The 13,768-nt window shown below is 37.7% G+C and overlaps 1 protein-coding gene and 1 pseudogene across 1 annotated transcript; one reads left to right on the top strand and one right to left on the bottom strand.

Moving 5' to 3' along the window:
* The first annotated feature begins 567 nt into the window (after positions 1-567).
* Positions 568-12,911, top strand: LOC121267707 (annotated as a pseudogene).
* On the bottom strand, positions 7,231-8,113 carry LOC121267709. Its single transcript, XM_041171722.1, has 2 exons — positions 7,457-8,113; positions 7,231-7,413 (listed from the first exon to the last, which is right to left on the bottom strand). Exons 1-2 carry the CDS (start codon positions 8,060-8,062, stop codon positions 7,324-7,326), a joined length of 696 nt encoding a protein of 231 aa, XP_041027656.1. The 5' UTR covers positions 8,063-8,113; the 3' UTR covers positions 7,231-7,323.
* Positions 12,912-13,768: the final 857 nt, after the last annotated feature.

The raw sequence follows: 13,768 nt of genomic DNA, 5'->3' as shown, positions 1-13,768 counted from the left end.
TATATAGGAGGCCTCTGGCCAAATTTGATTAAAGCAGTCCGTACGTTAATATTTGTTTTGTGTGAACTTACATGGAGCATTTTCGAAGTTTATTGTTATGGAAGAAAAATTAAACCTTCAACATATTTGCTTAAGAGTGGTGCTCGCGCGCGCTCTCATAGTTTGGGGGGGGCGATCGATCGATGCCCGGGTCGTCGCACTTGATGGCCAAAGTACGTATTGCTGCTAACAAATTATTATAGGAAACCTGTTTGCGTGTAGCATCCAATTTACTCATATATATATATATATATAATTAGAATGCTATATAACATTACATGTGTTTTGGCATAATATTAATTATATAGTAACAATTATATACAAGTTTATATGGGCTAGCTAGTAAACTCGATCCAAGTATTCACGTGCAAATCAAACGCATGCAAATGAAGTGTTTAATTGTGTGTATTTGTGTTAATTTATATATAATTGAAAGAGTATGCGACCCTACTCAAGATTTCTCAAAACCGTAAGGAGAGAATTAATTAGTTAAATCCTAGACAATTGTCTTAATGCCATCTTAATTATTTCTTAGAGATAGCTACATTTTATTTTATCTTACCTGAATTATCATACTATAATTTGTTTTATTTACTGGTCCTGCCTTTGCTCTTTCGGTATTTTACTCTCTGCGACTGACCCAATTACACCCTATCTCATGGCTTATTGTTTACCAATCGTAAATCCATTTACCGTAATTCCAGATTCCCATATTTCTCCTCGAATCCCCCCTGTTCCAACCGATCAATCTCCCATTTTTATCTCCCCTTCTAAACGCTAGAATCTTAAGTGTAATCATTCCCACATTTTGATGATTTTTTCGTTGAGTTTTTCAGATCGGGAGGGCAATTCTCGATAGACATGAAGTGAGTGTTGGAGTCTCCGCCCGAACCGGGCGATTCACTCGGTGGTGGGACTCGGGCCAAGACTACCCAGGCGAGTTCTTCTTATATCCAAGTTCTGACACCACTAATAATGACTTTAAGAGATTCAAAGGTTCTGTGGTGAATGGTTTAATTGTTTATACCGTGAAAGAAAGTCTCGGTTTAATTGGTCCACTGGACTTTCCGAGAACGGCTATAATAAGCAACTGTGCAGCTCGGATGAGACCGCAATTAATGTGAACGCTTCGCTTCAGGAGGGATGCAATGGAAAAAAGGTCCAAATTGTACTTGGTGACGAACCCACTTGTAAAGGGAGAGAGCTGGTACTATCTCCAGCCAAGGAAACAGGTGCCGAGGGGATTACTCTCGCGATTGCTGCCGAGAGTAGTGAGGGAAAGAATGATTTGCCTGAAGAAGAAGTTAGTCTGTTCACCTCATCGTTTAGTAAATGCATCAGATGCTGCTCAGAATGAGGAAAATTTATATTTAGATAGGTGGGCAACTGGTGGAGTAAGTTCGACGTTGGAATTAAAGACGTCGAAGAAGATTGGCCTGAATAAGAAGCCCATGACCGTCGGGGAGCTGTTTGAGACTGGTTTGCTCGATGGGGTGACTGTAGTTTACGTGGGTTGCAATAAGGTCGCCTGATTCCCAATGAATATTATATAATGCTTAATATTTGTTAATAATTCCGGAATAAAAAAACCCAATCTTTTGCTTAAGGCTAAATTTGGTGGATTTCAGTTTCGAGGATCTGGTCGTCGCGGCACAATTAGAGATGGGGGAATTTTGTGCTCGTGTACTTCCTGCAATGGATGCAGAGTGAGTATTGCTCTCTCTCTCTCTCTCTCTCTCTCTCTATATATATATATTAGTATAGTATTGGTTATCATGCTATCATTGATAAGTAGTTATAACCGTACTTTATTTAAGCATGCTGTGTTCTTTCGTTGGATGCGAATGCATTAAGCTTTTGCTTCTTCTTCCTCCTCTCCTCTACACCCCCAAAAAAATTGTAGGTTATTCCTCCTTCCAAGTTTGAGATTCATGCTAGTAAAACATACAAACGGGCGGCACAATATATTTTCCTTGAAAATGGGAAGAGCCTGCTTGACCTGTTGAGGGCGTGCAGGGCCTCTTCCCTGAATACGTTGGAATCAACAATTCAGAACATCATTGGTTCCCCACCCGAAGAAAAATATTTTACCTGTAAAAGATGCAAAGGTGGGCTTTCCACTTATTATTTATGATTTATTCCAGCTCTGGTAGCAGGCTATTTGAGATCATATTCTTATTATAACAATTTGGACAACCTTTTTTCTTTTACTTGTTGATTACGTTGGTTGCTCAACTTCCCAGGTTGCTTTCCCAAGTCTTGTGTGGCAAGAATAGGGCTCCTATGCAATTCATGTGTTGACTCACAGGAATCTCATGGTACCCCAAATAGTGAGGATGTTAAAATACTCGGGTACAGTTTCTTGGCATTACTTTGTACAGATTTGCAATTTAGGTCGCTTTTTTTGAGGAAAATGGAAACTATGGAGTCTGTTTTGTAGGAGTGTGCAATAGTCCCTCTGATTTTCAGTATAATGTCAGTACCTGTTATTCATTTTTTCTATCAGCTTGTAAATTTTTGCATTTACGTGTGAAGTGGATTTAGATGGTTAAAGAGTATAATTTAGATGGTTAAAGAGTATACAATATATACATGCAATCAAACAATAATGGAGGGAAGTGTACCAACAAAAATGAATTCTCATACTAGTAATGCTTTCTTGATGAGAATACCGTGCCATACTCGTTTTAAATGGAGTCCTGCTGAAATGAACTACTCTGAGTGAGTTCTATATTTTAATGTCATATCATGTCTTCGTGCAACATGAACAGAAAAAGCTGCGTTTCCGTTTTATGAAACTATGTGAGTTGTGCAAGAGTATAATTTGGGTGATATGCTTATTTTGGTTTTTAGCAAGTGTAGAATATTTTTTTTTTCCGATAAGAAGAATTTATTAATCCACGTAATTAGGCAAACCCTAAGTACACAGGAAATATACAAGAGATGAACCTATTTACAAGCTAAGTGCTGTGAAAAACAGCATAAAATCCCATTCAATACAATAGCCGAAGCCCAAAATAACAATGTATGAAAGAAAAAATCCTTAAACCCTCCATCGAATGTTCCCTATTATCAAAACAACGACCAGTCCTCTCATTCCAAGCACACCACGTTAAACATAAAGGCACCATCTTCCAAACAAGTGTATAATATTGATCGTTAGATATCTTTATATGCTTCCATTTGCTTTATTTCAGGACATCAACATCATTATTGATCTCAAAGTCCACTAGAAATGCTTCAACTTATGTTTCTCCACAACGTGAGGGTCAATGGAAAGCTTCAGACTCCATTTCTCAACAAAGTAAAAGTCAATGGAAGTTGAAAAAAAAGTCGGTACCTTTTTGGTCTCATTGGCTTGTTTTGCATATAGCTTATTTCAGATTAGTTTTTCATATACAATTCATTACTGACACTTAATCCCTTAAATCGTATGCTCTTGAACCAGATGAAATTTGCAAGCATATCATTTTATAAGAAAAAAAAATTCTCATCGTATTTAGTTGGTTTGCAGAATTCTTACCTGGTATACTGTTTTATTTGTGTGCTGCTGTGAAATAATTTCTTCTGGAGCTGGCATGATAAATTCTTAGCACCCTTTTTATTATCTTTGTACACATGCACACACATGTCCTTCTTGCACTGTTTCATCATTATTATTTCTTGGCCTGTTAACATGCTCTCAATTGCATTATCTCAGGTCGCCAAAACGAGTTCCCTTCTCAAAGAACTCCAAAAGTGCTTCTGCATGTTTTCCAGCACAAAATAAAAGACCTTGGAAAATAATAACAAAGTCAGTATCTTCTTTGGTTTATTTGTTTAATCATTTTTTTTTTCTGTTGCCTATTTTTGGCTTACGATTTTGCTTTATTTCCTGGTAAAAAATAATTTCGGCTTTCTTTGTTCTAAAACTGTATGGACTATACAATGATCATTCTATTAATGTTTTCAATTTATAGTTTATAGTTACTTATTAAAAAAGAATTATAGTTTATAGTTAGTGGTGAGTACTGTTATCCAGATTCTGTCCTTTTCTTATGTGCTTTAATTGTTGTTATTTTCAGACCATCAGAATCAATTTTGATCTCGAGGTCCTCCAAAAGTGCTTCATTGTCTATTCCTTCGCAAAATAAGACTAAATGGAAAATAACAACAAAGTTGGTATTTTGTATGTCTTGGTTTCTTTAGCATGTATGGCTTAAATTCCTTTCCTTCCGTAGCATGCAGATAATCTCTTTTATTTGTTGGATGTTTTTTTTTTCTCCTTTTTCAAGAGATCGACAGTTGCATAAGTTGGTTTTTGAGGAAGGTGGATTGCCTGATGGAAGTGAAGTGGCATATTATGCACGTGGTCAGGTTGAGATGAACACCACAAATACTTGTTTTTTTAAGTTTTTATGGATATTTAACATGTCTCCTTCTCCTGGGCAGAAATTGCTTGAGGGCTATAAAATGGGCTTTGGTATATTGTGTCGTTGCTGCAATAGCGAGGTACTTTTGTTACTTCTTGAGGTTTGAAGTATCGGTTTATTCCCAAGTTTCTGCATTGTTCACATTTGATGTGCAGGTCAGTGCCTCACAGTTTGAAGCTCATGCTGGCTGGGCATCTCGAAGGAAACCGTAAGTTCAGGATATAAGATATTTGCCTGGTTCTTGATCACCCATTTTTTAAAATTCTATTATGGGTTTTGTCTTCATTGGCAGTTATGCATACATTTACACATCCAATGGGGTATCTCTCCATGAATTGGCGATATCTCTCTCAAAAGGCCGCAAGTATTCTTCCAAGGATAATGATAACCTATGCATCATTTGTGCAGATGGGGGAAATCTTTTGCTTTGTGATGGATGCCCGAGGGCCTTCCACAAAGGTGAAATATAAATTGAATTAAGTGATTAATTGGTTGTCAGGTTGTATAAAGTTTTTAATTTTTTTCACCCCTGTTAGAAGATTCTTTTTGTTTTTGTCGGGGGCTACCATTGACCAAAAATTTAAAACCAACGTCACACTCGTATGGTCTTAACTTAAAAGTATTTTATTCATTTCATTGTTAGAATTATGGACCGAAAGTCCAACTAGCAAGCAATTTCTCTAGCGCCTATCATGCCTACATAGCATATTTAAAGCAACAACATCTATGATCAGTGGCACACTGGCAGCTCCAAAAATTGGATGTCTAATCTGTATGTTCAATTTTATTATCCTATTATGTATAGTTCCGTTTACATCACATTTGTGCTTAGGTTGTATCTTCCCCTGTTTCTACATATGTATGTATGGGCTTATGGGGAGTTTTATGATCTCTATCTGTGATTGATATTCTTTTTTCCCCTCCTTTTTGGTTTTCAGGTCCTATTTTTGAAAAGAAAAACCAATTTGTTTTCTAAAAGATCCATACACATTTTGTTTTCTAAACGAATTTAACATCTTGTATGGGTTTTTAACATCTTTTTACATAGTTATGGCATAATTTGGAGGACTATAATAGTTGCCTCTCTCAAATAGTTTGCATTGGTAGACTTTGATGTCCAAACTTATTTTCTTCTGCAGAATGTGCATCTTTAAGTAGTATTCCTCGTGGTGATTGGTACTGTACATATTGCCAGAATATGTTCCAACGAGAAAAATTTGTGGAGCATAATGAAAATGCCGTTGCAGCTGGAAGGGTTTCTGGAGTCGATCCTATAGAACAGATTACTAAGAGATGCATCCGTATTGTTAAAAACATAGAAGCTGACCTTAGTGGATGTGTGTTATGCAGGTAACAAAAAAAACCACTCTTTGTTTTGGTTAGAGATCTATTAAAGCTAATGGGCTTTTTCACAATCTTCACTGTGTTGTTTGTGATGAGCAATAGTTGGACTCATTTCACTTTTGTTTTCCTTCATTAATTTACATATTTTGGTCTATTTGTTCTATTTGAGGTAGCCATTGCTTCTCACTTTGCACATGCAGAGGTTATGATTTTAGCAAATCAGGGTTTGGGCCCAGGACAATTTTACTTTGTGATCAGGTAAAGTCCTTGTTTCACATTTGAGCTCTCGAGTGTGGAATTCTTAAATAACATCCCATCCTCCCATTACTTTTATCATGAAAGGTAACGGGAACTTGGAGTGTTATTCCTGAATTCATTGTTACTCATGCCTAAACAACCAACTGATTATGTTTTTTTTTTCTCTACTCTTTTACGTTATGTATTGTGCCAGTGTGAGATGGAATTTCATGTCGGCTGTTTGAGGGATCACAAAATGGCATATCTGAAGGTGTTGCCATAAATAATTTTTGTTTTTTATTTTTTAGTGGGACATGCCAATCTATTTATGGATCAAATGTTGAAACACTGTTGCTACAGGAATTGCCAGAAGGGGAGTGGTTCTGTAGCGTTGATTGCACCAGGATAAATTCTACTTTGTAGAAGTTACTAGTAAGAGGAGCTGAGAAGCTCCCGGACTCTCTTTTGGATGTTATAAAGAGGAAGCAAGAGGAACAAGGTTTAGACTCCATTAATGACATGGATGTTAGATGGAGGCTTCTTAGTGGCAAAATTGCATCTCCTGAAACTAGGTTTTATCTTTCGGAGGCTGTTGCCATTTTCCATGTAAGTTCAGCCCAGTTTACGTGTATATACTTCAGTTCTTGAAGTTTTTAATATTGTTTTTATGGTATAATTAGACCAAATGGTATTTGATAGCTTCTTTGAATACATCTAAGTTATATGATTCACTTTGCCATTTTTAAATAGCCGTTTTCATGAGTGAATTTTAGTTTGCTTAGACTCGTTTGGATACAGAAACCATCTCATCTCATCTCATCATTACAATTTTTTCAAATTTCCACACAAAATATAATAAACAATTCAACATTTTCAAATCCCAAAACAATAATAATATTAAAAAATAATATTATAATAATATTTTATTCAACTCATCTCATTTCATCTCACTATCCAAACGAGCTGTAACAATATTATAACAATATTTTATTCAAATGGTTGTTATATGTAATAGGTTACATGCATTTGAAAAGGATGTTTTATTATAAAATAAAACTTACCATCTAATAACAACCAGTTGTTAAACTGTGCCTTCTTAATGCTACATTGGTGCAGGTGTTTCCCAATTTCAATTCAGATTGAACTTTTTTTTTTTTTTTGATAGGTAATAAGCAATTGTATTGATAAAGATAGGCATAGCCCAAGTACACCGGTGGTATACATATGAGTATACCAAATTAAGAACTAGAAATTGTTACAAAGAAATCATGGAAGCTGAGACCATTTAACTCTAAAGCAATGGCTCACATAAATAAAGTCTTCCAAAAAAAGCTCTTAAACTCCTCCGAGGAGCGTTCATGATCCTCAAAGAATCTACCATTCCTTTCACTCCAAATACACCAGAAAATACAAATAGGTGCCATCTTCCACACCGCTACAATCTGTGGTGTCCCTGTGATCCCTCTCCAGCTAGCTAGTAATTCCACCACCGTTCCTGGCATTACCCATGTGACTCCCAAATTGCTGAAAAGGTAAGTCCATATGTCTCTTGCAAAATCACAATGTAATAGTAAATGATCTATCGTTTCTCCACTATTTCTGCACATACAGCACCAATCCGTAATTATGAGTCCACGCCTTCTTAAGTTGTCCATGGTTAGTATCTTCCTTAAAGCTGCTGTCCAAACAAAGAACGCAGCCTTGGGAGGTGCTTTACTCCTCCATATGTTCTTCCAAGGAAAAAAGGGTCTATCCTGAGCTGAAAGAATGTCATAAAAAGAGTGTACCGAAAATTTCCCGTTCTTGGAAGGCCTCCATTCCATTATGTCGTCAGCTGGACCCGCGGTAGTGATGTTATATAATAAGCTGAAAAAATCCACCAGCTCACTCACTTCCCAATCTTGTGCCTCCCTAGTGAGATTAATGTTCCACTCCTGTGAACCTTTTCTAACCACCCTCACATCAGCCACCATAGCTTCCTTTTCTCTTGCAATTCTGAAACTGTTAGGATAAGCATTTTTGAAGGCCATATCTCCCACCCACACATCATTCCAAAAGCTGATTCTACTGCCCTCCCCCAAACACAGCATAGTATTATTCGAGAAAGTCCCCCACCCTTGCTTTATGTGCTTCCACAACCCAACCCCATAAGCCCCCCTCCCCTCATTAGAACACCAACCCCCCCTTGCACACCCATACTTCGCATTAATTACCCCTTTCCATAAGGCTTCCCTCTCATGATTATAACGCCACAACCATTTTCCTAGTAGAGCCTTATTAAAGAATCTAACATTGCGAACCCCCAACCCACCAGCGCTCAAGGGAGTACATACTTTATCCCATCCAACTAAGTGAAATTTAAACTCATCCCCTAGTCCACTCCACAAAAAGTCACGTTGGAGTTTCTCAATTCTGGATGCAATGCTTATCGGGAGGGAAATAAAGACAAGAAGTATGTGAGAAGGTTAGATAGCGTGCTCTTGATAAGTGTGATCTTTCCCCCTTTCGATAAGTATAACCTTTTCCACCCGGCCAGCCTACGCTCTAGTTTCTCTAACACCTCCTCCCAAATTGTCTTGGCTTTAAAATTTGCACCCAACGGGAGACCAAGATACTTTAACGGCAACGAGGAGACCACACATCCCAATAAGCTGGCCAACCCATTAATATTTCTCATCGCACCCACTGCAACCATCTCCGTTTTAGCAAGATTGATCTTTAACCCGGAAACCGCTTCAAAACAAAGTAAGATAGCTTTTAGAGATTGAATATGTCCTACATTATCCTCACAAAACAGCAACGTATCATCAGCAAACAAAAGATGAGAAATAGTGATGGAGCCATGGTTAGAAGCCCCCACTGAAAAACCTGAGAAAAACCCCCCCTCTACAGCTGCCGACACCATTCTACAAGTGCCTCCATCACGAGGACAAATAAGAGTGGTGAAAGTGGATCTCCTTGTCGTAGTCCTCGTGAACTATTAAAGAAGCCCACCGGGTCACCATTTACCAAAACCGAAAAGCGAGCCGTCGACACACAATGCATTATCCACCCCTTCCATCTTTCCCCGAATCCACATCTACCTAACAAATAAACCAGAAAATCCCAATTGACGTGGTCATAGGCCTTCTCCATGTCCAACTTACATAAAATACCTGGTACCCCCGACTTAAGCCTGCTGTCTAGACATTCATTGGCTACAAGAACTGAATCCAGTATTTGTCTACTTCTCACAAAGGCATTTTGAGACTTAGAAATAATCTTATCCATTACTATGCTCATCCTATTGGCAAGTACCTTGGCTATTATCTTGTATATGCTGCCCACAAGACTAATTGGCCTGAAATCTTGCACCTCTATAACACCCACCTTTTTAGGGACAAGTGCAATAAAAGTAGCGTTTAAACTTTTCTCAAATTTTCCAAACAAGAAAAATTCCTAAAACACCTGCATGACATCTCCTCCCACCACCTCCCAGCAAGTTTGAAAAAATGCCATAGTAAAGCCATCTGGACCTGGCGCTTTGTCCTTGTTCATTTTTTCTGACGACGAGTCGTACCTCTTCTGCTTCAAATGGTCTCTCCAATGAAGTCATGCTGTTTTGATCAATGGCCTCAAAAACTAGACCATCCACTTTTGGCCTCCATTCATGGGGTTCTGTCAACAATCGTTTGAAATGTACAGCAACATGATCTTTAATTACGGCTTGATCTGAGGATATACCTTCATCTACTGTCATGGACTCTATGGCATTAAACCTCCTGTGTGAGTTTGCAACTCGATGAAAGAATTTTGTGCATCTATCCCCCTCCTTGAGCCACAAAGCTCTTGACTTTTGCCTCCACGAGATCTCTTCCATTAATATCAACCTTTCTACCTCGGATAATACTTGGCCTTTACGTTCATTCTCATCTTCAACATCCTCCAAACTTTGTAGTTCTTGTAGGAGATTTTTTTTTTTTGTAATATTACATTTCCAAAAATCTGTTCATTCCATGACTTCAAATCCACTTTCAAAGCTTTCAGTTTTCCAGCCAATATCTTACTTGGAGTGCCCTCTAGTTGATATGAATTCCACCAGTGCCTAACCAGTTCCAGAAACCCTTCCGTCTTTAACCACATATTCTCAAATTTAAAAGGTCTTCTCCCCCCGGAATTCCTCTACAGTCTAACATTATAGGAAAGTGATCAGAATATACCCATGGAAGTCTCTTTTGGCATACATCTGGAAATTGCGTTTCCCATAAGGGAGATATGAGGAATCTGTCCAGCCTTGACCAAGCTTGGTTATTAGACCACGTATAATCACCTCCATAAGAGGAAGGTCCATAAGTTCTAGCTCAGATATTAAGTCAGAAAATTCCACCATTGTGTGATTATTTCTCCCCTCCCCGGATCTTTCACTGGAAAACCTTGTCACATTAAAGTTTCCACCAATGCACCAAGGAACCTCCCAACAAGAACATAAACCAGCCAGCTCATCCCAAAGCAAACGTCTTTCGCTATCTAAGTTAGGTCCATACACCCCAGCAAAGGCCCATACAAAACCATCTATAGTATTTTTTAAAAAACATCCCACCGAGTATTCTCCCACAAATTCTTCCATATTCTCCACCACCCTTTTGTCCCACATAACCAATATACCACCCGAAGCCCCCTGCGAAGGTAAGTATGACCATCCTACATATTGACAACTCCAAATACTCCGTATGGTTTTTCTTGTAATAAGCTTCAGCTTCGTTTCTTGCAAACAAATAATGTCCATCTTCCATTGTCTTAATAAGGATCTTATTGGAGGCGTTTGTTAATCTCATTCAACCCCCTTACATTCCATATCAGAATTTTTGGCTTCATTTAACAACCATACCAGCCCTCCCTTTATTCCTACCACGACTTGCACTCCCCTCCTTACTGTCATAATTAATAGACCAATCCAGCCACTGCAGTTCTCTGTTTCTTTTTGGCCTTGCTTCCTGTTGATAATGGCCTGCCTCAATGGCTGTTAACAATGCCCTAAACTGATCTGCATATCCCACGCAGGAAATCCCCACACAACTCTGTAATTCTTCCACCTTTTTCATAACCCAATCTGCAGGTAAAGGATGCATAATTCTTATCGGAGAGGGATCCTCCCCTGCAGGCTCTTCAGTCTCGGATTCAGCATTGAATAAAACCAAGGAGCCTTCACCTTCCCCCTCCCTCTGCTCCTTCTCCTTTAGGTTTTTGCAGCAGTTAATTTATTGGTTAACACTTAAAAAAAAAAAAAAAATCAGTTAATAGTATTCTCTCAAACTGCACTTCCTTATGCATTTCCCATATTGAGTGTGATGTTGCTCAGCCACTAAAGTTGAGTGATTTGCTACTGTTATGGTGAAGTCGTCCCATCTCATGCTTGGACTCTACTCTTGAGATATATACTGATTCTTTTCTTTACCTTTAGCCTTCATAATTGCCTTAAGCTTTTAGAAATCACATCTGTAATGCTTGCACATGGGGGTGACAAGTGAAGCATTCTTCATATGCTTGAAAATGAGTGGAAAGCTGTGCTATATTTAGTTTGAGATGATTGTCTTTGTATTTCAGGATTGCTTTGCCCCTATAATAGATTCAATTAGTGGACAGGACCTTATTCCAGGTATGGTTTATGGGTGAGCAATTAAGATCTTTTCATTTATTGATACTGTGCTGTTAGAGCCCATGTTTAGTAGCCTTTTTCCATTCTTTTCCATATCCACCTAAACGCCTCTCTCTCTCTGTGTCAGAAGGAACATAAGGGGCCAAGAATTTGGGGGAATGTACTGTGCAATATTGATGGTCAAGTAAGAGCTAGTCTTCTCTAAGGTCTAACCTTATATGTTGTCTCTCTTGAAGATATGATAACGGTCTTTTTTGCTGACACTGCAGCTCATTTGTTGTATCAGCTGGAATTCTTCGAGTTTTTGGTCGAGAAATTGCAGAACTCCCTTTAGTTGCAACAAGTAAAGGTAACCGTGGAAAGGTGAGAATCTAATGACTGCTCAGCTAGTGATCTTTACCATTTACCCCTGCCTTCAGAAACTTGTGATTCAATTGGGAAATTTAAAACTTTTGCGATATTGTGAGGTGTCCTCTTTTTTTTTTTAATCATTTTCTTAAAAGATGCCTTCTCCTGGGATATGCAACCAGGGGTATGCTATTATTCATAAGAGCTGCAACCTATTCCTATGTTTGTGATGATCACTTTTTGATATGTTGAATCATGTTTGAATATATTTGCAAATATTGAATTCGTCTTACGTCCAATGTTATTCCGACAGTCGGTGTTAGTTGCCACCTATGAAATATAAGTGCAAGCCTAGTTTTTATGTGGTGGAGCTGTGCCTTACAGGGCTACTTCCAAATATTGTTTTCCTGCATTGAGAAGCTGCTCTTTCTTGAATGTGAAGAGCCTTGTCCTCCCTGCCGCTGAAGAAGCAGAATCCATATGGACGGATAAATTTGGTTTTGAGAGGTTGAAACCTGACCAGGTATGCTATTATGCGTCTGAAATGATGCTTGTATTTCAGCATAGATTTCAACTTTCCTTAAAATTGCAATCCTGTGTACCCTGCTGCAGCTTAGAAAATACCGCAGCTGCTGCTGTCAGATGGTGACCTTCAAAGGAACATCCATGCTTCAGAAAATGGTTCGTCAATGTCGAGTCATTGACAGTTGAGTGAAGATGCGTTTTTTTTTTTTTTTTTTTTTTACCCTAGCTATTGGTTTTTGTATGTCTTCGGCTTGTGCTGCTCAATGAAGTTACTTTTCAAAGAATTAATATTCTCCCCCCTATTGATATTAGATAAAGAATTTTTAAAGTAATTTTAGCATACAAACTGGTGCAAACAGAGTTTGTGCTGAACGTCATGTTTTTTTTCCTTTTTTGAAGTTGAGAAAAAATGAGACAGATGCATGAGAAATCTCATTCAACTATCAATTGCATAACACCAAAGAGCCTGCATTTCATTTAATATGGTTTTTCCCCCTCTATCGGGAATTGTACGACGCCCAAATATAAAGATAACTACTACACGTACTCTGATCATGTTTTGAGAGAACTAATTACATATATATATATATATATAATTACATATATATATATATATAATTACATATATATATATATATATATATATATATATATATATATATACCATATATGAAGATCAGTGAGATAAGATTGAAAAACAGATCAGAAAAATAGTTTTTGTTGGTTTAGTACTGATTTGTACAAGTATAATAATTATTAGATATATAGTACTGTTTGAATATATATAAATATATATTTATATAGATGCACTTACAATATTCTCATCTTATATATGATGGAATAATATACAGACATTGTATTCTAATTGTATCATAAAATGTTACGTCATAATTAAGAATTAATATTTATAATATAAATAAATTGAATAAGATATATGACAATTTATCATAAGTTATGTATGCTCCGAATTAAGTAGTTAATAATTTTCTTACCAGAGATATATGCTAATTTGATCTAGCTAGCTAGCATGCATCTCGATCGTCATTGGGGCTCGATTTGCTTACTGGCCAAGACTCTAGCAACCAAAAGCTAGCAAGCGTGAGGATCATCGAGGGCGGTGCCGTTTATACTCGTGAAATAAAAAGTAAAAGACTCTTTGAATTGTGCACTCTGCCTAACTTTGATCATTTGATCTCCAGCTGGCGGTCACTGTCACAAATTAGCCGCG

The sequence above is a fragment of the Juglans microcarpa x Juglans regia genome, chromosome 5S (assembly GCF_004785595.1).
Source record: "Juglans microcarpa x Juglans regia isolate MS1-56 chromosome 5S, Jm3101_v1.0, whole genome shotgun sequence".
In the NCBI taxonomy this organism is placed as follows: Eukaryota; Viridiplantae; Streptophyta; class Magnoliopsida; order Fagales; family Juglandaceae; genus Juglans; species Juglans microcarpa x Juglans regia.
Note: the sequence above shows the minus strand (reverse complement) of the source record. Positions and strands in the feature narration are given on the sequence as shown.